Below are 24,704 nucleotides of genomic sequence, written 5' to 3'. Positions count from 1 at the left end.
ACCGGGGCCGCCTGGATTAGAACCAGTGCTCATATGGGATTCTGGTGTGTGCAAGGAGAGAACTTTAGCCACTAGGCTACTGCACTGGGCCCCAGAATACCTTTTCACGGAATCAAATCCTAGGGTCAGAAGATACTGAATGTTTTGCTGATATAACCTCCAATTTCATGAGGGGAAAAGCAAATGCTGTCTAGCATTGCTCACAAGGGACTGTAGTTTCTTGGGACTGTCGCTGCAAGTGCCATAAAGTAGGGATCTTAGGACAGCCGACATTCTTTCTCTTACCTTTTGTAGGACAGTGGTACAAAATCAAGAGCTCAGCCAAGCTAGACTCCTTCCAAGGAGCCAAGAAGAGAGCGTCCTGTCTCTGATTGCCTCATGCATTCTTTAGTTATAGATGGTCATTGTCTGTCATGTTTCTTTCCATTATCTTTCCTCCTGAGCTTGTGTCCCTGTGTCCTGTGACACCGGTCATCCTGGATTAGGGCTGAAATTAACCACCTCTTCTTATTTGATTGCATTCATAAGGCCTACCTCCAAAATAAGGCCATATATAGAGGGATTGGTGAATAGCATTTCAACATGTCTTTGTGGATAAACACAATGCAACCTAGAACCCTGGTGATCCACTGTCAACTTCTGAAAGTTCATAATCATACAAGATCACTCATTCTATTAAACAGAACTGTGGTTTGTTGAGGGGGAAAAAGCTGTCACGCCGGTTTCTCCCACTGACAGGGACAGTAGTTAGGGGGTGCATTAGCAGAATCAGAGTTTAGTTGGCTCTGGCTGGCTTTAACAACACGACCTTGGAGTGTGCCTTTAAATCTCTGTAAGCCTCCTTTTCCTTACCTTTAAATTGGGGTAACATATTACAAGATTATTGTGAAACTGCAATAAGATACTGTGTGTGAAGATTGCTTTTGGAGGTGTGATGTGAATGTTCCGTTGTGAGTTTTGTTAGAACAGCTCTTCTCTATGTGGAGGTGATAGCCTGGACCCTGAGGCCAGTCTGCCTGAATGGATGCCCAGCTTTGCTGCTTATTAACTGCATGACCTTGGGGGCTTATTTCCCCTCTCTTTGCCTCTATTTCACCCTGTAAAATGGGGCTGTAAATAGTATCTCTTTTAAGTTCCTGTAGTGAAGATTAAACAGGGCATGATCTTTGAAAAGCATGGAGAAGCCACCTGGTACAAGAATTTTACAGTAATTATATAAGTTTTTGCAATGTTTATTGAAGGCTCAGAGCACTGTGTGCAATTTGCTGCATTTCTGCTACAAAATCATCTGACAGGGAGCTGGCCTTGTGGCATAACAAGTAAAGTCTCTGTGATATCAGCATCCCAAATAGGTGCCAGCTGTCCCGTTTCCTCTCCAGCTCCTGCTAATGTGCCTGGAAAAGCAGTGGAGGATGGTCTTTGCATCCATGTTTGAAGCCTGGAGGAAACTCCAGGCTCCAGGTTTCCGACTAGCCAGCTATGACTGTTGCGGCCATTTAAGAAGTGGACCAGCAGGTGGAAGATTCTCTGTTTCTACTCCTCTTTCTGTTGACTCCTTCAAATAAATAAAAGCAAATTTTTAAAAAAATTGTGAGAACAGAAGAATGCCACATTTTCCCTCAGAAGACACCACCACCTTTCCTATGTGCCCTGGCCCATCTCTGCCCTACAACTACTGCACCCGTACTTGTGCAGTGGAGCGACGAGCTGGCAGCTAACACTCCCACACTGGCTTTTCTGGATGAAGTTCCTGTGCTTCAGCTCAGTCTGCAGTTCACGCCAAAGCCACCAAGGACTCCAAACCAGCTTGAGAGGAGCATCCTTTTCCTGTGTCACTCCAAGTAAAAGCAACTCTAAGGGATGCCCCCAGTTGCTCATTTTCAACTAGTGCTTATCCCAGTTGCCTTCCTTTCTGCTTATTTTTCTCAGCCTCCCTCTCTTCCCAGTCCTCTCCTTCTCCCTCCCTCCATCTACATGGCATTCAGTCCTTCTCCTACTTCTTCCTGGAAGCCCTCTTGATTCTAGGGCATGCTGGGGTCCTCAAAGTTCTATTTCCCATCAAGTGTGCCATTCAAAGTAGTTTATGCCCTGGTGGGTCACGAGGTATCAGAGCTGGGTCATGGGGGTCCTTTACCTCTCTAGGCTTCACTCTTTGACCTCTGGAATTCAAGATGGACAGATGCTGGCATTAAGTGGTGAGAGCAATGGGAAAAGCACCTGTGTTCCACCTGGGGTAGAAGAACTCACAGGAGCACATCCACTTACTGTGGGCCCTTTCAGGCCAGGTCTGCAGCTGAATTCCAGGAAGCCTTCTGGGAGGGAGGGGAGGTGATTCTCAACATCACATTTCAAATCAGATTTTGAAAGACTACACAATAGCAAAAGATGTGTAATGGCACTTTTGTGTCTTTGGCTAGACCCCAAACCTTCTAGATTTGCTGATGATTGGTGATATGACTACCAGCCGGTGTCTGTCAAGCAATTACTCTCATGGATTGGTTGTGAATGACCCAGGCTTGTTTTAATTTTCAAAATGTGAGCTCTTATTCTTCACTTCCCACTCCTGCATAGAAGTAAATGATCGGATAGATATTCAGCTTAAGTAGCAAATGTCCTTTCCTCCCTCACCATATCTCCTAAACTCAGAGGACAAGCCTGCAGGATGCTCACCCAGGACCCAGTAGTTCCCCTGTGATGGCGTCTATTACTCTATAGTTATTACCCATCGATTCCTTAGATCTTGGCACATACAAGGGGTTTGATAAGTGTTGAAAGAAGGAAGGAAACTCATTTGATCTTGGACACCAAGTCTCATGGTGTGATGGTCCTTGCACTGTGGGCTTTCAACAGAAGTGCCGGAAGTAGACAGGAAAGGTTTCCCTCCCCTCAGGAAAGTCCTAAGTCTGTGTTACTAATATTTGATGTGGCATCTAGTTCATCCCCAGGGCTGCATACAGTTGGAAGCATGATGTCAGAAAATTCAGACACTCTGAAGTCATATACCACCAGGATAGTTCTGTGATAAGAACATATATTATTGTCATCCACACTCACCACTGGACCTCTGTGACTACGAAGACATTTCTATTCTAAATTAGTAAAACCATTTTAAATGAAGTATTTGGTGTCTGGAAGTGTGTTTGCTTGAGTTTCTAGAGAATCAAGAGGTGATTTTTGTTGTCGCCAACTTCTGTTTTCTGGCCCAAATCAGTTAACAGGTAAAATTAAGAAGATGATCAATCCTTACTAGTAAGCACAGGGCTTGGCTGCCCATCAAGCAGATGAACACCTCTGCACAGCTATGAGACACAAGAAGAAACTGAAACTTCCCTGGCAGCCTAAATTCATTTAAAAAAAAAAAAACCAATAAATAAGACCAAAACAGGCTTGGGAAACTAGAAACAATTTTGATCTTCTCTGTCCTCTCTCATGTATTAATTTTTATGTTTGTTTAAAATGGGCACAGAATTAATGACATGGGTCAAAGCCAATAATACTTGAAGTACTAGAACAATGAGTCCTACATCTATTCCCCATGTTTTCCTAGCAACCCATCCTCAGTGCAGATCCACAGAGAACAGCATCCAGTAGCTTCTGTAACTCCCTCCAGGAGGGGGTGATACACCAGGACCCCAAGGATAGTGTCCCTCCAGTTAAGGCAGTGGGTGACCTACTCGGACTTGTGTGCTTTTTTGGGAAGTAAATGCAAATTGGCTTAGTCATCTACCTACCTCCCTGATTCCCACTTCTCTCATCCCCTTCTAAAGTAGCAGCTGTGCTGTCCCTGGTTGGGGATCAGATTGCAAGTGGTGGAAACTGCCTGTCCTTTATTTGTGATTTCCCTTGATTTCCCCATTGAGCCTCCCTGTCAAGTCTTCCCACACATTCCCTTCATGACATGGAAGCAAGAGAGAAAAAAGAACATAGCCTAGAAAAGATCAGATATATTGTGTCTTTGTCTCTTAACAGCCACTTTATACTATGTATTGCATAAATAGACCAGGAAGAAGGAATTGTGGGGCAGACGTACAGTGCAGCCATGACTTGGGATGCCCACATCGCCTGTGGGAGTGCCTGCTTCCCATCCAACCCGGCCCTTTGCTAATGCACAGGGAGGCAGCAGATTATGGCTCAAATATTTGAGAGAGCTGGATACAGTTCTAAGATCCTGGCTTTGGACTGGCCCAGTTCTGGCTGTTAAACACGTTTACAGAGTGAATTTGCAAGTGGAAAATATCTGTCTCTCTGTCTTTCAAATAAAATGAAAAATAAATAATTTTTAAAAGACGAATTATAATATAAATTGAACCAAATAAACAAAATGGCCCGTTGTGAATCCATCCATAATAGTAATGATAATAGGCCATTATTCATTTTGATGGAAGTTTTGATTATCATTTGCTTTTAACAATTCCCCAAATCTTCAGCTTTCTTGTAATACTGATGCCCTTATATCGCTTTATTTAATTGCTCCTTAATCTAGTTAGAACTGATAATAGGAGGAGCTCTTGCTGCTCAGTTGGTTTATTTAAATTCAAAAGAAGTCTTGAGAGCCTAATCTGTCACTTGCCATGGAATAGAGCTGTTTCAGTCCCACAGTTAATGTTATAAATTAAGCCAGGCTTTAAATAACCATTTTCTTCTCCTGCACGGCCCCTGGCACATATCCTTTAGGACATGGACTGGGAAGAGGAGAGCTTCAGCCCCGGTGTTTGTTAAACCATGCCTTGACCTACCTGAGACTTATGTAACGATGAACTAGTAGAATTCAACTCCCCCTATTGAAGTCACATCCTTCATTTTTTTGCCCCACTTTCCAAAGCTTTTGATAATGTAGGGAAACTGAGGACATAAGCATCTGATACATTCAATCATCCAGTCACTCAAAAAATACCCACTAAACAACTGCATGGCCTGAGGACCAAAATGGTACTCTGTTTGACGGAGTCTTCCACTTCCAAGCTGTGTACACTGTGGGCACTTAAATCCTCCCAGACTTAATGGCTTTGGATTACGTGTGCTGCTTCTGCCAGCGCTCCTCATTCCTGCTCACACAGATGTCTCTTAGTTTTCAGAAGGTGTCTGGACATCCACCAGCGTAGATCCCCTGTGTCACTGTGTTCTGTCACCGAAGGTTCATGCTGCTTCCCTTTCTACATGAATAGGAACATTCAAGGAGAACATAGATGTGGATACATATATGTGCTGATTTATTCTTGCTCTTGCTGTTTTCCTTTGTTTTCTTAAAGCAACTCTGCTATCTCTTGGGCTCTGTCATGAAAAGAAAATGAGATATGGAAATATGATCACCCCCGATTGGCAGAGAAGCATGCAAAAGTACAGACTATGATAAATTATGTGTAATAATTCATATAACCATCTTAGGATGGAGTCACAACAAGAATTCCAGGATTTTCCAACTATGAGACTCAGCTGCCTCATAAACTGTAGATCAGTCAGACCATATGGACCAGCCCTGGCAAGTTTCAGCAGGGGAGATATCAAAGAGAAACAGATCCAAGCCTCTTTGAAGAGATAAGTGACCAAAGCTGGCACTGATCGTGAGAACAAGGGTAAAAAGGGTTAAACAGCTTGGGAGAAAGACCAGACAGAGGCCAGCCTGGAGACAGAAAAATTGAATAAGTAGGGAGACTGTTTTAGTATATGTGGGAGATTGCAAAAATGCCCATGGAAAATGGAATTGAAAACAAGCTTATTTTGGTGCAAAAAAGTTTGGACCCAGTGCGATAGCCTAGCTGCTAAAGTCCTTTCCTTGTACTTGCCAGGATCATGTATGGGCCCCGGTTCTAATCCTAGGGTCCCTGCTTCCCATCCAGCTCCTTGCTTGTGTTCTGGGAAAGCAGTCAAGGATGGCCCAAAGCCTTGGTAGCCCTGCACCTGCTTGGGAGACCCGGAAGAGGCTCTGGACTCCTGGCTTTGGAACGGCTAAACTCCAGCTGTTGTGGCTGCTTGGGAAGTGAATCATCAGATGAAAGATCTTCTTTTCTGTCTCTCCTCTTCTCTGTATATCTGACTTTCCAATAAGAATAAGAAAATCTTTAAAAAAAAAATAAAATCCATGAAATTTCTTATAAGACAGAAGGGGTTAATAGCACAATCTGCTCCGATGATGGTGTGAACACACAGAGGCGTTAACAGTGATGATGATGATGATGATGATGATGATGATGATGGTGATGCTGGTGTTAGCAGCGAAGCTCAGAGCATGCTCACTATATGCTAGGAACTGTTCAACTACTTTATATGTATGAACACTGGGCCCTGATCAAAGCCTATGAGACAACAATTACAGAATCTGTATGGAGACAGCAGCTGGAGCCACTAGGCCCTGCTTGCCCACAGTGCCTTGGCTGTAGCAGCAGAGCTGGAGTTTGTGTCCTCGCAGTCCAGTTCCAATATGGTTTTCTTCAGTTCTAGTAGAAACTGCCACTCTAAGAGGCTCCAAGATGGAGCAGGCTTCCAGAACATACCCTGCAGCAAGAGCATCAATTATAACACTGGAGTGTCACTCAACTGGTCTCAGGCAGGTGCGATGGGAGGACTCGGAGAGGATCTTCTGCGGCTCTCCCATAGCCAACTGTGGGGTCCAGAACAGGCTCTAGGGCTCAGAGTGTCCCTGGAGGCCAACCTTGGAGCATGTACCATTTGCCCGCCATGGCTGAGGGAGCCCTTAGCCGTCCCACAGCCTGGGCTGCCTTCTTGCCTGGGCCAAGCTGCAGAAGGCAGGATTCACAGATCTGTTCCTGAGCCTGGCTGTCAACTGCAATAGTTTTCCCCTGGAAGGAGCCTCTTCCGAAGCAGATGGCCAGCAACTCTGCTTGTGCAAACACAGCTCAAATGATATCTAACTTACATGCAGCAGGGGGCTATTCGCAGAGTTTCAGATCATATGAACTACATGGTCTTCCCCAAGGAAAACTAATGGGATGGAGCTGCCTGTTAGCTACTCCTGTGAGCCAAAGCTCCTGTTGTTACTGGGAAATTCCTTAGCAAGCTCCCCATTTAAGCTGTTTTCTTTGTGTTCCCGTATTTCAGTAGACTTTTTCAATTAACATAGTAGGAAAAGATTCTAAAATATATTTGTTTTTAAAATAAGCAATTAGGAAGTCTCATTTGCTAATGATGTTTTTTTTTTTCTTTCTCTTACAAACCTGATTCGGCATTCTTTTCTTAGCTAAAGCTGTGCCACGTAATTTATTGGCTATGTAGCTCTGATCGTGTTTATATGTGTTCTGCCAAGTTCATATTATACTTGTTTAGCATCTTCATCCTATTGGGAATCAACATGAGTATTCTGTATTATAATCTTCCATGGTTACTTATTTTAATAAATTTAATTCAGCATGAAATTCTAACTAGATTCTAACTATCTTCCATAATCTAAATATTCCTCGCGTAGACATTACTTTAGGATGTAGAATAAATTGCACAAAGCCATTGGAAATGCCTTCAGAATTCTGTCATTGTTTTTAAACAAGCGATCTCCAAAAAATCACAATGAAATTAGAAATAGAAGACATAACAACCAGAGAAACATTTAAATGTGGAAGTATAAATCCGATCTTGTTTTTCTCCTGCATGAAAACTGCCAGCAGCTATGAAGTTCATTCTTTTTAAAAGGGTCATCGAAGTTTTCGTGGCCTGACCCCTGCCTCACATCCTGCTATACTTGTATCTTAAGAACCAGTTTTCAGGTCTCCAAATGGGTAATCTCTGAATGTTTATCACCCTAGGCAAATACACACCACACACATCCATATACTCATACAGTATGTATGCAGGTTGCAACTTGCATAAAACAGATGTATATGGACAGCATATTGACAGAGCACATATATACAAAACACAATCTATATATACATAATCTATAATCTAAATACATATGACGTACATATCATATACACAATATACACACAGCACATATAAAACACAGCATACATATGCACCACATAAACGTGTACTAGCAATATACAGAGCAAACATACAGCATACACAGCAAACACTAAATCTGCATACACACACAGCACAAGAGGTGCACACGCATATGCTGGCCACCACTCATTCCCTTGCCCAGCAATGATGATTTAAGTTCTCAGTTTAATGTCACTTCAGCAGAGCCCTTTTTATGGCCAGGTATCTACGTGATGGAATTTTCATTTATTTTGATTATTTTTGAAAGACAGAGAGAGTATACTTCCAGCTACTGGTTGATTCCTCAAATACCCATAAAAGCTAGGACGAAGATAGACTGAAGCCAGGACACAGAAACTCAACCTGGATCCTCCACATGGATGCAAGGACACAAGTGTTGAAACAATAATGTCAGGGTATGCGTCAGCAGGAAGCTATAGCGGAAGTAGAGTCCTCGCGTACTGCTTCTCAACATGCTACTCTAGAACACCTCCCACAGTGGGTGATGGACACTGACCCACAGACTGGTCACCGCCCACAGTGTGTATCTGACACTGACCCACAGACTGGTCACCTTCCACAGTGTGTGTCTGACACTGACCCACAGACTGGTCACCTTCCATAGTGGGTGGTGGACTCTGACCCATGGACTGGTCACCTTCCACAGTTGGTGACGGACACTGACCCAGAAACTGGTCACCTCCCACAGTGTGTGACGGACTCTGACCCACAGACTGGTCACCTTCCATAGTGGGTGATGGACACTGACCCACAGACTGGTCACCTTCCATAGTGGGTGATGGACTCTGACCCACAGACTGGTCACCTTCCACAGTGGGTGATGGACTCTGACCCACAGACTGGTCACCTCCCACAGTGGGTGACAGACACCTCTGGCATAATTTGGCTGTCATCCATCTTTATGATTTATTGCTGGTCTTATGAAAAGAGATATCCTGTCTTGTTTCTGTTCACTTTTGCTTAGTTCTGAAAGCAATACCTGGCACATACTGAGATGTTGGTAAATATTTGATGAATGAATGAATGAAGGAGGTTGTTGTCTGGAAATGATCTGAGTGAAGTTCTTTAATATTGCAAATCCATTTGCCACTTGGTGAAGTAGGAATCACTATGGTTATTGTAGCAGAAAATATGATGTACTATGTGAATTGGTTGGCCCATAGGTGATCAATAATATTCTGACCCAAGTGTTTGAGTAAGGACATGAAATTGTAAAGGCTCCATCAATAAATTAGTAATTTGATGTCATAAAACCATGTTGTATCAGCTGAAAATAGGTTATGTAGCTCCTAAGTGTTCCAGCTGTATGAAGAGATAACAGCATTTATTAGAAAATTGTATTTTCCCATCCAAGTTTGTATATGCAGCTACAATGCACTATGTGAGCAGATTAGTAATCAAACTGGCCCATTCATGAGTGAACACGTTTAATACAACTGGTAAATGTGTCACCCTCTCTTTATTTCCATCCTCATTTTGAGGAATTCTGCCACTAGACCTGGCTATACATTTGCGTCTGTCAGTCTACAAGTGCATCTTCTGCACATAAGTGTTTCTGGACACCAGCTGTCGCTGTGTTTGTAGCTAAAGAGAGTTCGGATTGAGGTTGTCAGAGATAAGCCTGGGGTGGCTTATCCTCTACACAGACATGCCTTTCTGCTTATCCTATACCCTGGCTGATGCATGATAAATATGATTTCGATGCCATGGCCACCTCTCATCACAGATGTCATGATCGTAGTTGAGCATCTGACATAAAGGCAGCCAATCCAGAAGCAGTCACAAGCCTATGATGTAGGAGTGGGCTCATAGGAAATGCTGTCTTGACAGTTGGATTTCAACAATCGAGAGATGAAGCAACTATCAAGGGAGAGAAGAAAGAAAAGTCAAGTAAGGAATGCTTGAAGCAAGCTTATTGGTTTAGAGGAACCCTGGGAAGTCACAAAGCAATGGCTAAGGCTATGTCAACTCTGGTTTTCAGAGAGAAGCAGATAGAGGACACACATAGTCTCAGACTGCCTTTATTCAAAGTAGTCTCCAGTCGCTGTTCCAGGTTATCTATATTCTTTTTTTTAAAGATTTATTCATTTTATTACAGCCAGATATATACAGAGGAGAGACAGAGAGGAAGATCTTCCGTCCGATGATTCACTCCCCAAGTGAGTCGCAACGGGCCGGTGCGCGCCGATCCAAAGCCGGGAACCTGGAACCTCTTCTGGGTCTCCCACGCGGGTGCAGGGTCCCAAGGCTTTGGGCCGTCCTCGACTGCTTTCCCAGGCCACAAGCAGGGAGCTGGATGGGAAGTGGAGCTGCCGGGATTAGAACCGGCGCCCATATGGGATCCCGGGGCATTCAAGGCGAGGACTTTAGCCGCTAGGCCACGCCGCCGGGCCCAGGTTATCTATATTCTTTAGGAAAATTCCTCCAACGCTTGCCTGAGGATGTCTATTTAAAAATTGCTGAATGCAATATCTATGATGTGATCTGGGGACTATGAAACTCTGCTCTTGTTGTATTCTTATTAAAGGTATGTAATCACTGGTAACCAGGGACATATTCTTTTTTATATCCTCGGCTCCCACTTTGCTATCCTCCATGAAGAGGGTGACACACCTCCCAATGCTGATGAGAGTAGAACTTCAGGATGCCGTCAGGTGACCAACACAGACTCCCAACATTTCACAGGGCCCTAGTCTACCTTCTCCTGAAGCAGTGGGGGAAGATCAAGCTCCAGAGAGCAAGCTGGGGCTGTCAAAAGTGCAGCTGAAATTAGTGGGGAGCAGAGTGAGAACTCCAGATGTTTAGAATTAGGCTGACTATAAACAACCTCATTTCCCCAGATCTACCATGCTTGCTTTGTAAAATTATTTTTGTATCTGGTAAACAAACTCTTATTCTCTTTCCTTGGTTGAAAATGGACTAATTTTTTAGGGAATGAGAATGCTCAAAAGTGGTTAACACAGTTTGCTATTCTTTCTCTAGAAACTGTATAATTCACACATCAACATGATTCTCTCAATTGGTAGTTTTGAAAGCTTGAGGATTAATTATAAACACCACCATATACAATTACTCTTCAAGACTGGTTTTATGCACATCTGTCACTTAATTTAAAAAAATTGTGCCAGTTTTAGCATCCAAATGTTCCTTTAGCTATAAACAGTACTCACTGTCTCGTATTATAACACAAAATGCACTTGTGTGGCAGCATCATCAGTTGCAGATGATCATCTGACTTTTCCTCTGGGAATTTCACCTATGTACCTATCAACTAAGAAATGCTCGCTGCTACATTTTCATTACCTGTTCATCAAAAAGCTAACCTGAAACAAATATTTCAGATTCTAAGTACAGTATCTGCTACACAAATTTGTCACATAATTCATATTCTGGAATCACTCAGGCATGTTTAAGCCAGTGTATAGCAAGTTGAAAGACTCCTTTCAATGGGTCAAAATAAACATGGTTCCTGACTGTCCTTCCTCTTGCAAATAAGAAGGCACTTTCTCTTCACTCCTGGCAGTCACATTCCTTTGCAATCTGTTGTTAAGGTTTGAATCCATTAAAAAAAAATCAGAGGAAGAAAGAAAAAACATTGGGGAATTCTTCTGCTTAATAAGTTCCAACAATGTTAATAATCGTATAAGGTGTGATTCACTTCTCCCCAACACATGCATGTGTACACACACACACACACATACACACACACTATTTGTCTTTGTATGTAAGGGGCAGTTGTGCAACAGTTGATGTTGGGATAGCAAGCTACCTGTATCAATGCTAAATCCCAAATGTTCATTTTATAGGGCCGTTGTTCAAGAGAGAACTGCAAGTATCTTCACCCTCCAACACACTTAAAAACTCAACTTGAAATTAATGGGAGAAACAATTTGATCCAGCAAAAAACTGCAGCAGCGATGCTTGCCCAGCAGATGCAATTGATGTTTCCAGGAACACCACTTCATCCAGTGGTGAGTACATCTTACCTAATGATGGGAGGATGATTAAAGGGTTGGTATGAGCAATGCCACAGGGACCTAACATGAGCTCCCTCTACTTTGTCATTTTGGTCATAATTAGAGCAAATAGCTTTGCAGCTCAGTAGCTGTTGCAAAGTAAGTCTTTGAGAAATTATTATTTCAATGGAAAAATACATGCGGAAGCAGGACAATTTCTAATCAATCTCTGGGTAAACCATGCCAGTTTGACTCTTTTCCATCAGTAAATTCCATACCTGAGTCATGTTAGAATGGAAATAGATGGTTCTACATTTGCAGTTAGAGTATGAGTGACTTTCTAGGTGTTGGAGAGATTGTGAAACCTACAATATTTTTAGCAAGGCAGTACCTAGTTTATTTAGTCCACTGGCGTCATTTTTAAGGGCAAGGAAAATGAGGAACCAGAGAGTTTCAATGATTTCCCCAATGTCACACGGCTCATAAATTGTATAGTCAAGACTGGAACGAGGGCGTCTCAGCCAGGGTGCTTTCTGCAATCTGCAACTCATTCTGCAGGATGAGTAAGAGTTAGCCCAGACCGAAAACAGACAGAGAGCTGACAGCAACCCTATAAGGAGGAATCAGAGGTGGCAGCGTGCCGGGGGCCCTGTCTGAGTCACTCAGTCTTCTGTCTCCCACAGGTCTGCCGAGGTTGTGGCAGGCCTGATGAGGAGCCCAAGATTCGGTGCCCAGGGGAGTGAAGCACATGAATATGTATTGTGTAATATTTTCTCCATCGTTTCTCAGTGCTTGAAACTATCTCTTTAAAAGTCTGGAAATTGTTTCAGAAAAGAGTCCCTGGGGGAAAATGAGTGTATTTCACTTTAGTGGGCTTCATTTAGATTTGTGAATTATTTGTTAATAACAAGCTAATTCCAAAATTTTCAAAATGGGGTGAAACTTATGTTTAAAGAAAGTATATGTGGAAAGGACAACTGTTTTAAAAATCAATCTTCATTGTAAAGCAAAGCCTGTGTGATTGAAAGCTGCCAAAATTAAAAGGGACACCTGCCAGGGAGTTAAGTTTTCCTACTGTGCTCCTGTGAAATGAGGGAGAGGGTGGGGGGTGGTTGGGAAAAAAGAGAACTACTGAGTTCTTCAGTACTTCAGTGCTGGACAGACACATAGAAAGGAAAAACATAACTTAGGCACCTACAGTGATGATACTGTGATGAGCTTAGATGAGAAAAGGCAGCCTGGAGGAGGTATTAACCAAATCAGTGTTATCTGACAGGCTCAACAGAAGCTAGGCTAGATGTAAAGACTGAGCATAGGCAAGAGTTCTGAGCACATGCAATTCCAAAAATAGGCATTTCAATGACCTTATTTAAAGCTATACACATGTATAATTTATAGTTCTTTTTATTGATGCACACACATAAATTATTTCATTAAATTATCTAACTACTAAGATAATTTAGTTATACATATTCAGTAATGTCTATGACAATAAATTTAGAGCCAGGTCAACGCTGGATCGTATGTCTCATTCATTTGAATCATACACTTCCTATTTATTCAGAAGAGATAGGTCTGACCCTGGCACTCAATGATGGCAGTATTAGCAAGGAAATTACATTCCTATTGTTAACTATTAGTTGAATTATTTTGGAACTGGGTATTGTCTAAAATGTTAGTTAAAGGTTAATAATCACTATGGTCTCTGTAGAAAAAAGAGAGAATACTGCATTTAAATATTGTAATAGACATGTTTAAAGCACAAAAAACACTAAATAATGTGACAAGTTTAGAAATCAGTAACTGTACAAACAAGTCACTTAAGGGTCTCAGAAATGAATTAGTAGCCTCATGCAGGATGGTCAGCTGAACACTGGCCCTGAGAGGGGCCTAGAATCTATGTCACCTTGTATGGATATAAGGTCTTTGAAGATAGGGTTAAGAATCTTTGGATGGAAGGATTCTTCTTAGATTACACAAGAGTCTTTGTAAGAAGAAAGAAGAGAAAGAATTGGCACAGACGGAAGAGGAGAAACACAGTGACTACAGAGGCAGATATCGGAGTGATGTGACCACTGGTCAAAGATGCCAACAGCTACCAGAAAATGGGACAAATGAGAAATGGATTCTCCCCTACAGTCTCAGGAAGGAATAGGTCTTGCCAACAAGTTGGTTTGGCCTAGTGAGACTGATGTAGGAATTCTGATCTTAGGCGTTGTGCAATGGCTCAATGGCTGAATCCTCAAGTTAGTGCTGAAGTCCCAGGTTGGCCCCATTCATATCCTGCCTGCTTCACTTACCATCCAAATCCCTGCTTGTGTACTTGGAAGGCAGTAGAGGATGGCCGAAAGCCATGAGACCCTACACTCACATGGCAGACCTGGAGGAGGCTCCTGGATCCTGGCTTTGGATCAGCTCAGCTCCGGCCATTGTGGACGTTTGGGAAGTGAACCAGCAGGTCTCTGTAAATTTATCTTTCCAATGAAAAAGACTAAATAAATCTTAAACAAAAAGGAATTCTAGTCTTTGAAACTATGAAATGATGAACAAATGTGTTGATTTTTTAACAGCAGCCACATAAGCTAACAGATAGAGGGAGTGCTTAAAGACCAATCAACTGAACAGAGTAGCAACAACCACTCCAATTTTACATTTCCTCCCAGGCTAAACTTTTGTAAAGCACTATCAACACTATTTTCTCTCCCTTTCTCCTTCCTCTTACCGATATCTTCCATTGTTATCAACAGTCACCTTTCCCCCTCATTGTTGTATGAATGTTTCTGTACCCTGAAATTCCTATGTTGAAGTTTGATCTCCAAAGTGAGAATTAGGAAACCTGGCTTGTGTGAGGTGATTGACGCCCTTATACAAAGAGAGCATCAGTTCTGCAGTAACTCAAAGCTCTTGCTGAGAGATCCTACTTCCCTTCACATGTTAACTTCATCTCATTGTCAGGGACTGCACATCTCTGCCTACAACCTGCCGCCAGCGGTCTCTATCAGTGAGTTTGCCTCTTTCATTGATTATCCATACAAATAAATAAAATTTTTGTTTGTTTTGTTCTTTCCCATTAAACTTTCATAAATGCACATACTGTTCTGGTACCATGTTTATAGCAATAAATACTAAATTAGTGAAACTGATATAAATTCAAGCAATTTTATCTTCTTTCAACCCTCTGTCTCAAAATCACTATGTATGAGAACCTCTCTTTGCTTTCTAACCCCTAGCAGTATTTATGTCCCTAATTCCTGGTAGGATATAACAGTAGTTCTTCTTTATCTTCCTTTTCAGAACATGAAAATCCCATGTGTTGTATATACCTAGAGACGCAGAGCATAAGATGTAGAGTGGGTAACTTCAGTGTGGGATAGAATTAAAAGCACAACAAGATCAGGCAGCAAGCTGAACCACGGCTTATGACACCTGCATCGCTCACCAGAGTGCTGGGTCAAGAACAGCTGTTCTGCTTCCCATCATGCTGCCTATTCCAGGTTCTGGAAGGCAGCAGATGATGGGTCACCTGCTTGGTTCCCACACCAGTGGGCAAACAATTCTTGGCTGTTGACTTAGATCTGGCTCAGCCCTCAATGGCAGAGGCATTTAGGGAGTGAACCAGTTGATGGAAGTTCTCTATCTCTCCCTCTGTCACTCTATTTTTTTTTTTTAAGTAAATTGAAATCCTAGGGGAAAAAGAAGAACTCAAGAACCCAATCCTTAGGGATAGGTTTTTGTATTCAACCTTCTGCCCTCCAGAACTGCTTTTGATAGTACAGTGAGGAGGCCCAAAAAATGTCATCTTTAAATTTTCAGTTTGAAGGTAACAACATTGGGTTGAACTTTAGAGCCGTAAAATACCCCAGGTGCCCTAACATCGTTCCTTCCTTACCACTACAAAATAACTGTGTGTGCTATGTGTGTGGGGGTCTTGTGCATTGTGTGTTTAGAGTGCTGTGTGAATGTAAGTTTATCATTTTTGAACTTGGATCTAGTGATGTAACATACTGGGAAACAAGACTGGAGAGGAAATGTGTCAGTGTAGAGTGAAGGACATACAGGGGAAGCAACAAGACCAGCATTCTAGAATCACTTTTCTGTAAGACTTCCAGTGGATCTCCTACTCCAGTCACGTTAGCCTTGGGTTGGCACTGAGAGAAGAGGGAACCAAATGGAGATTTTCTCAGACATCTTGGCAACAACACTTGTGGAGAGACTGCAGGGCTAATTCTCCAAGCTGGAGCTGGTGAGCTTCCAGGAACAGAATCATTCAGTGGCACTGCCCTCTCTTGCTCAACTGCTGGCTAAAAATGGAATGCAGGCACCAAGACACCTCATCAGCCTAGACTCTACTTCAGCAGTTTAATCTGATTCCTAGATCTGAGAACCACTTAGCCTAGGCAATAGGGCCCTGTAGTAGCCTCATCTGTCCTATGGTGAGAAGGTCCAGGTTAAAGCTCTGCCAGCAACCTCTATACACTCTAAAGAAAGATATGCAGGCAACTAACACCCAGGATTTGTTCCTCTTTTGTTGTATCAAAATACCAACAGAATCTAGTGAGTGTAGAGGAATGGCCAAAGCCCTAGACTTAGAACCAGGAGTCCATAATGCTTGTATTGGTCCATTTTCCATTACTATAATGGAATAAGTGAGGCTAAGTACTCTATTTAGTGTAGGCATTTATTTACTTCACAGTTCCAAAAGTTCAAGGGTACTGGCACAACCCATCTCTGGTATGGATGATTAAGGATGGCATCGTAGAAGTGAGAGTCAATAGAAGAGGGAGGGTGCACAGACTGAGGCAAAACCCAGAGAGTGGGAGACAGCCATTCTCCCTCTTTTATAACAGCTACTCTCAGGAGATTTAGTGTCCCACAAGAGCTATACTAATTTGTTCTGCAGGCAGCATCCCAAGTGACCTAATTACTTTATGCTAAGCTCCTCCCCTTAAAGGTTCCACTGTCTCTTAATACCAACCCTCCAACATAGGCACTGTTTGGGACAGGCCACACCCACACTGATTTGGGTTATCTGTAGAGTAGCTCTGCTCCAAAGTGCTTTCACGTGCGAACTTGTAACATTCCTGCTGCTGCACTTGCTTCTGTGGATTTCAGAATATTAAAGGAAATCAACATGTGAGAGAATGTTTTGAAGTGATGAAAAGCAAGGAAAAAGAAGGAAGGAAGGAGGAGCAGGATTAAGGGGGGGAAGCTGAAGAGGAAAAGTATGGTTATCTTCTGAGAACTGCACCTATGAAATATGTTCTATTTATTAATAAAAAGTTGTAAAACCCAAAATGCCAGAATCTTTCATGGACACAAGATATTACTAGCCACAATGTTATTAATAATTATATCAAGTGCTCATTTCAGGAGATAACCAGAACTTTTTTTAACCAATCAACTCCAACGAAAAAATTATTTTTAAAAAGAAAAGTATCTAGTTGGACTTGTCTTCGTAAGACCTGAGGAACTTTTAAATTTCAGTATTACATGACAGAAGTATTTATCTTTCCAACCCATATTCTAAAAAAAGAAAATATTTGCTATAATTTATAATTATAAAATCAAATTTAGATCGCTGATATTTCTGTATTGCTGTACTAATCAAATTCCCATTGTAACACATTAGGTGCTTTAAAGCAAAATAAATAAATAAATAAAAAACATCACCTTTGTCATTGCTGATTTTTTTCACTATTAATGAAAGCTGCTGAGCTCCGATGTGGAGAAGCAGAGAGAAACAGCGCCTTATTCAGCCTGACCTCTGAGCTTGACTTTATCTCTGCAGATTAGAAAGTCAAAGTCAGGAGAGGTCACTTTCTTCCTCAGGATGAAGGTTTGTAACCGACAAGCCCTGGATTTGAATTTGGCTCTTGCTGCGCCTTGTAGTTTTCAATAATCCTCTCTGGGTGGGTTGTATTGCTATTATCATCAGGAAAGACATACTGCAGCAGAAATCACAAAATCCGATGAGCAAGTAACATATCACTGGCACTAAAAACACATCTGATTGGAGTAGATCTGTTGACGCCAACAGGTCTTAGGAAATGAATTTTGAGATTTCACATTCTATAAACAGGCAAGGAACAAACAACCATGTTGGCCCCGGCACCCTGTGGGAAGGATGATCGGGGTGGAAAACAGGGTTGGGAATTTTCTTCTACAGAAAATAAGAAAGGATGTGTATGGAAGTGTTATATTTTTCTAAAAGTTGACTTTTATAATTAGTCCCTGGGTTAAATTAAACAATTAGAACAATTCTATAGTACCCATTTTCACGGCACGGCTGCCACAGTGGCCTTTAAGCTTGGCCACAAGGTCAGATCACTGAGTAAATATTTTACAAAGCAAATCTCAAGGTCTTTATCTAGACCTATGGACTCAGTTTCTTTCTGTTTTAAAAATCTGCACACACCCCACCCGCAGGCATTGCCAGTGCAGCTGGTCCACTGAAAACAGTGATGTGTTATGATTCAGAATTGATTTTTTAAAAGTTCCTAATATTACCGAGTCCTAAGCCATTAATGTCACTTGGCTTGTTTTCAAGAGTGGTAGATTACAAAAACTACAGTTCCTTTCTGCAGTTTTCTATAATTGTTACTCAAATGGGTAACATCCACGTGGGGAACTGTGCAGAAAGTCAAGGAAGAAAAAAGTTCTGCCGTCTATCTCGCATGTTGCACCCTCATGTTGCAACTTCCTTCCAAAGCGAATTTCGTGTGTGAGCCAGAAAGATTGAGAGCTTCCCGTGGGAGTTTTGAGGCAGCAGCCCTCTCAGCTGGTAGAATCACCTTTTTAGTCCCAGCCGCTTCAATAAGGGCTTTCCAGTCACTTTGAGACCTCCTACACAAACTATCAATAATTTACTGTTTTCTAACATAACCATTTATGGTTTTTTTTTCTCTTATTGCCTCAAACTAAAAAAAAAAAAAATGTGTTCGCTAAACATAGATTTTATTTTTCCCATATGTTAAACAATTCATTCAGAATCATAAATAGACAACAAGAATCTTATGCCCAGTGTAAAAATAGAAAAACGGCATGACACAATCAACAGCTTATTTCAGTGTTGCAAAATTGCATGAACCTGTGATTTCAAGTATCTGGAGCCTTGCCCTGGGGGGAAAAAAAGTCTGTAAGTAAAAGCCAAGCGACCAAGCAAACAAGAACCGTTCCAATCCAATCTAGTAAAAACAAAAATATATATATTCTAAGAGAAATCTTTAATATTTTTTTAAAGAAAAAATGGCCCATTCAGGGTGAAGCAAGGTTTGCTGTTCTCCATTGTTTACATGATTTGTTTTACATATTTTAAATGATCTCTTAAAAACAATCATCCCACTAATCTCTCAGACGATGAACGAAGTGATAAAGAACACGGTTTTTGAAGTACTGGATGCTCTGGCTTTAATTCTGTGACCTAAGAAACAAAACCAACTTCTAATGGCTCTTTGAGAAACTGGTCATTTGAGGCGTGTAAGCCATCTATCCTGCCTTTCAGAAACTTGAGGGAAAATGAAACAAAACAAAACAAAACAAAACAGAACTAAAGGGCCTATAGCAAAGCCTGCATATAGCTTTGTGGATTTGGCGGAATATGCCTGTTGATGATGTAGCACGAACACATACCGGCATGTCAGAGCGAAGTAAAATCCCAAGTAAACATCATGTCTTGAATGTCTAAACTTGATCAATCTGAAAATTAGGGTATCATCATCAGATTTCTTTGTTTATCACCCTTTCAGTGACACAAAAGAAAAATCAAAGATTATCAGACAGCATTCCATGGGTTTTACTACCTCAATCCTATCACATTCAGTCATGTGGAATGATGAGTAATTAGAGTGGAAATTATTATTTTCTGTTCCTCATGATTAGATTATTGTGATGGTCTCCTATGTTTTGTGTGGTTTTAGGAAGAAAGCATCTATATGGATTTTAATTTTAAGAAAACAAAAATGGAAAGTTTGACAAAGTTTCATGGTTCAGCAATGATTTTTGTAGCTAACAAATGAGTGTGGTCAATGATGAATAAATTTTTCTCAAATGACATTTGCTAGTGATTTTTAAGCGTTTTATTCTAAAGAAATCTTTTTCTTATGTTGTCTTCCTTCACAGCCCACTTTTCCTGTAGGTCCCGCAATAGGGACAAACACGGCTATTAGCTTTGCTCCTTACCTAGCACCTGTAACCCCTGGAGTTGGGTTAGTCCCAACGGAAATTCTACCCACCACACCTGTTATTGTTCCCGGAAGTCCACCCGTCACTGTTCCGGGATCAACTGCAACTCAGAAACTTCTCAGGACTGACAAACTGGAGGTACTTCAATTCTCTTTGTGTTTTGAGAGGTATTTCTGGGCAAAGTGTACTTCTGAGTGAATGCCTACGAGGTGTTAATTCATCCTGAACACATGCTCAGACACACACGTGCACATATTACATATCCTCCTCCAGAGCTCATGTGCTCATGCTTCTGAGCTAAGAGAATTAAAGCCAACTATGAAGAAAAGTAGCCCATGGGAAAAGAATATTTTTAATGTAAACAAACACTAACTTTTTGGAATATGTATTTAAAAGCCAAATATTCAACAACCCAGACAGTATGGAATGAATCCTGGTGCAGACTGTAGAGATGGTTCCATGTCCTGAAGACTTCCTGCTGAGCCAGGCAGGCATTAGCCCTGGCTGGATCCTGGAAAATAAATGCACAGATCAGGAACCCAGCAGTCGGGGGAGGGACGACAGGAGGACATGTGGGACAAAGGTAGAGGCTGCGAGCAGGTGGTGTGACTCTAATTGCTTATCTGTGGGTGTACTCAGATACCAGTGTTTAAAAACTGCCTGCTCTGGTTTGCTTCAGAATACCAGCCTCGACTGTGTTTCAGATAGATAGGGAGTCAATCCGTGACTGCATAAACTTAGTTACTGAGATGTTTTCTTTAAAGTTAAATTCAAGTGTTGTAAAAATTCAAGAAAACAAATTAATATATTTATAAAGCAATTCTGAAACTATGAATCTAGCCAACCCCTTATGTTTTTTGGTTCAAATTTCTCTTTAACCAAAACCAGAAAATTCACCTCTTGATGACTTCTGTATCTTTAAGATATTTAATAGAGAATTTCATAAGGTGATATAAAGATTTTGATGGATTCGTAAAAGAGCTCTTTATTTCAATTGTCGATTTGTTAGGATACACACTGTGTTTTATATTGTATTGCTGGAGAATGTTCTTTCAGTTTGCATTCATTTAAATATTGGCCCAGTAAGCTTTGAGGGAAATGAAATTTTGTTGTTCAATAATCCTGTGAATGTTTGAGAATTCCCAAGTTCAAATTGCAAACAGCTCTCGACTGTGAACTCCAGTCATTCCTGAGGAGAAAGATCAGGCCTCTCCCTGTTTATGTTGGATAGCCCGACACTGGACTGGGAAAGTGTCTGGGGCTCCACCTGCTGGACGCAAGGAGCTTTAGTGCTCAGGATGTCACTGCGTTGTGGAAAACAAATTAAATCAGTGGAGTTAGGAACAAACAGTCCTTCCCCAAAGGGCTGGTAGACAAGACATATATAAAAGTGATTCATAACAACTATAGCAGAAGAGCCTCAGGTTCTTTTCAACCAGCTAGGAACCAGGCTGCACAGAGCCCCTGGGTCAAGGCCTGATGACTGGCCTGCTGGCCTGTGATGCTGTCACAGAACACTCATCCCAGGCAGAGAGTGAGACTTGCTCAGAATCTGGGTGATTTTGCGTGTTGTGCCTTTTCTGCACAGATCAGCTGCTGGCTAAGGGCCAGAAGAGGAGGCAAGGAAACAACAGAGACTTACAATGTGTCCTATCTAACCTTCAGCCCGGCTGCCCGCTGGTCAGCAAGCCAGTGTTACACAAGGAATTCACAGATTTGAATTCTATGCCCATGGCCTGTCATACAACTTCTCCAATGATCATAGTGTGAACCACCAAGTACACGTAATGACTTTGGAACTGGAGGTCCCCAAGGAAGGAATCTACAGTTCTAATAGAAAGTTTTTTCCAAATAATGATGTTAATAAGCAGGGGAAAACATAAAAGCACTATACACATGCTGTTCACATGATTCATGTTGCCTATGTTCAGGGAAAAATTAACAATACTCTTCAAATGTTTTCAAAAGCTCTACTGATAATAGGAAACACTTGTGCTACTAGATGGGGAATTCTAGTTGGTTTTTTTTTTTTTAGATAATACAAGAATAAAGAATAAAAAGGAAATCAGTACTTTCATCTCTATTCTACTTCCCTCCATTTATCTTTCTGTATCTCTTTCCACATTTGTCTCCCTCTTCTATGTGTTTTATTCCTGTACTGTCAAAAATAAAACAGTGGAGCCCAGCTTGCAGCGTAACTGCCAGCTGTAAGGCTGGCAGCCCGAATGGGCGCCAGTTTGGTCCTGGTTCTTCCTCTCCTGATTTGGTACCCTGCTAATGGCCTGGGAAAGCAGAGGAGGATGGTCCATGTGCTTGGGCCCCTGCCACTGATGTGGCATATCTAGATGGAGCTCCTGGCTTCCTTGTGGCCATGTGGGGAGTGAACCAATGCATGGAAGATGTCTGTCTTTCCCCCTCTCTCTGTAACCCTGACTTTCAAATACATAAATCTTTATAAAATGAAGGTTTTTACCTCTTACGTAATGTAGTTCTGTTTATGATGATGAGAGCAGGGGGAAGGGAAGAGGCAGGGTGTGCACAGCTACTTGGCTTCGTTCCCGTGCTCGGACGGGGAAGGAGCAAGTTTGTCATTTCCTCCGGGTTCTTTTTGGGGTTGTACAGCTGTGGCCTGGTGGCATAGTCCGGGGTGACTCTCCCCTCTCACATGGGCATCGGTGTGCACACGCATGCACAATGTCCCGAGTTGTCAGGATAGCAGACAGACAAAGCAAGCACTGTGTCACCCACGGACAATGGAGACGTTGTTGATCTGTCTTGATATGAGCCACACTGCAGATTTCCGCTTATTTCCTCATTACAGATTTTCACAGGAACAAGGGAGGGGGGCAATACGGACGGCTAACAAGTGTGGGAGATTCGGTTTCCTTGGGTTCTGGGTCCTTAGCCCTAGATTGTCAGTGACCCTGTGGTGCTGCCTCCTTGCCTCAGCTTCGGTGAGTGCCCTGGGCGGCCAGGGAGCTCGCGGGCCTGGGGCTTTCCTCCGCATCGCCCCCTCTTCTTCCCCGTCTCAGGTCTGCAGGGAGTTCCAACGAGGGAACTGTGCCCGCGGAGAGACCGACTGCCGCTTTGCACACCCCGCAGACAGCACCATGATCGACACAAACGACAACACCGTAACCGTTTGTATGGATTACATAAAGGGGCGTTGCATGAGGGAGAAATGCAAGTATTTTCACCCTCCTGCACACTTGCAGGCCAAAATCAAAGCGGCGCAGCACCAAGCGAACCAAGCCGCGGTGGCCGCCCAGGCAGCCGCGGCCGCGGCCACAGTCATGGTAAGTGCGGTGGCGACCTGTGCGCCTTTGCACCCTCTGCCAGGAGCCGGCTGCTTCTAGGGCTAGGACGTAGATGCTCCTCGAAGCAATTGGGAACCGTAACCGTGGAAGGCTGCTATTCCTGCTGCTCCGCTGCCTAAGTTTTGTTGTTGTTTTTCCCTTTTGTTTTGTTTCCACCCTCCTCCCCCCTCCCCCTTCCTTCCCTTCTTCAGCACAATAGATAAATCCCTCAGGCCGGTGCAGGGAAGCCAACAGGTTCCGAGTACTGCCCACCCCTTCCGCTAAATGCTAGGAGACTGCACGGGCTGGTCTTAGCGAGAGAGGGGTCCGGGGCGTTGTAATGAACAAGCAGACAGACAGGATAGCTTCCCAGAGTCAAAAGGAAAGCTGCAGAGCCACAACTGACCAACAGATAGCAGCAGGCTTCTCACAGCAGGGGTGGGGAAGCAGAGTGGAGACTCGGGCTGCCTAGCAACAAGTGACAGCGCGCTGCTGGCTTCCTTTCCCTGCTGCTCATACTTGTCTGAAGGGCAGTTTTGTCCAACTCCACTCTCCCCTTCCAGTGACATTTTGTGCAGAAGGGCACTAAATGAAATGTGAAAATAGAGGTACACTGGCTGGTTCCAAAGGGGAAGAAAAAAAGGCCTGGAGCCGGGCTTTCCTCCCTTAATCACCGGCTGCCCTTGGAGAGCAGCAGCCAGCTGGTTACCACCACCTGGGATCCCATTACAGTTCCAGATGCTCAGGGAGTCAAACTGCCCCTGGGGGTACCACAAGCACCACCGCCGTCTTCACCCAGGAGCCCCTGAAGCCTCCAGGAACTTGGCCTCCCTTCCCAGCTTTGGAATCGAAATTTGAACTTCAGGACACACTTAGGTGTTTTGGGTGCGCATCAACATTCCAGAAGCACCACCCGAGGACTCCGCTTCCTGAATTCAGACACACTTTGGGAGGTTTCATTGAGGAGGGCTTAGGTGTCTAGAGGGTCTCACAGGATGAATTCCTTCACCTCACGTTTCCTTAATTGGCCTGAGTATATCCTAGATCCCGGTATTCAACATTTTTTTCCATGTACAGCAAAGTTTGAGAACCACCCTGTTTTGATGGGACATCTGACTTTTCACAAGTCTATTTTAATCCATGATGGACATGGCGGATTCATTCGCTCAAATCATTGAATGAAACTTGCCATGTATTGGGCACTTGCTGAGTAGGAGACATGCCTTAGGCTAGTTTTCTTGTCCTCAAGGAACTTGGAGTTGGACGAGAAGGAACAGCACTCCTCAGTGACAGGATGGAAGTTCACAGGGGATCCAGA

The 24,704-nt window shown here is 42.8% G+C and overlaps 1 protein-coding gene across 12 annotated transcripts in view; it reads left to right on the top strand.

Moving 5' to 3' along the window:
- Positions 1–24,704, top strand: part of MBNL2 (muscleblind like splicing regulator 2) — a 158,144-nt gene that overhangs the window by 94,425 nt on the left and 39,015 nt on the right. For all 12 annotated transcript variants that reach the window (XM_036493444.2, XM_004577390.3, XM_036493446.2 and 9 more), the window contains 3 exons: positions 11,760–11,924; positions 20,028–20,228; positions 23,123–23,386. In XM_036493444.2, coding sequence (XP_036349337.1) covers positions 11,760–11,924; positions 20,028–20,228; positions 23,123–23,386 — 630 coding nt within the window. The remainder of the gene's footprint in view (positions 1–11,759; positions 11,925–20,027; positions 20,229–23,122; positions 23,387–24,704) is intronic.

Source organism: Ochotona princeps, chromosome 12 (genome assembly GCF_030435755.1).
Source record: "Ochotona princeps isolate mOchPri1 chromosome 12, mOchPri1.hap1, whole genome shotgun sequence".
In the NCBI taxonomy this organism is placed as follows: Eukaryota; Metazoa; Chordata; class Mammalia; order Lagomorpha; family Ochotonidae; genus Ochotona; species Ochotona princeps.
Note: the sequence above shows the minus strand (reverse complement) of the source record. Positions and strands in the feature narration are given on the sequence as shown.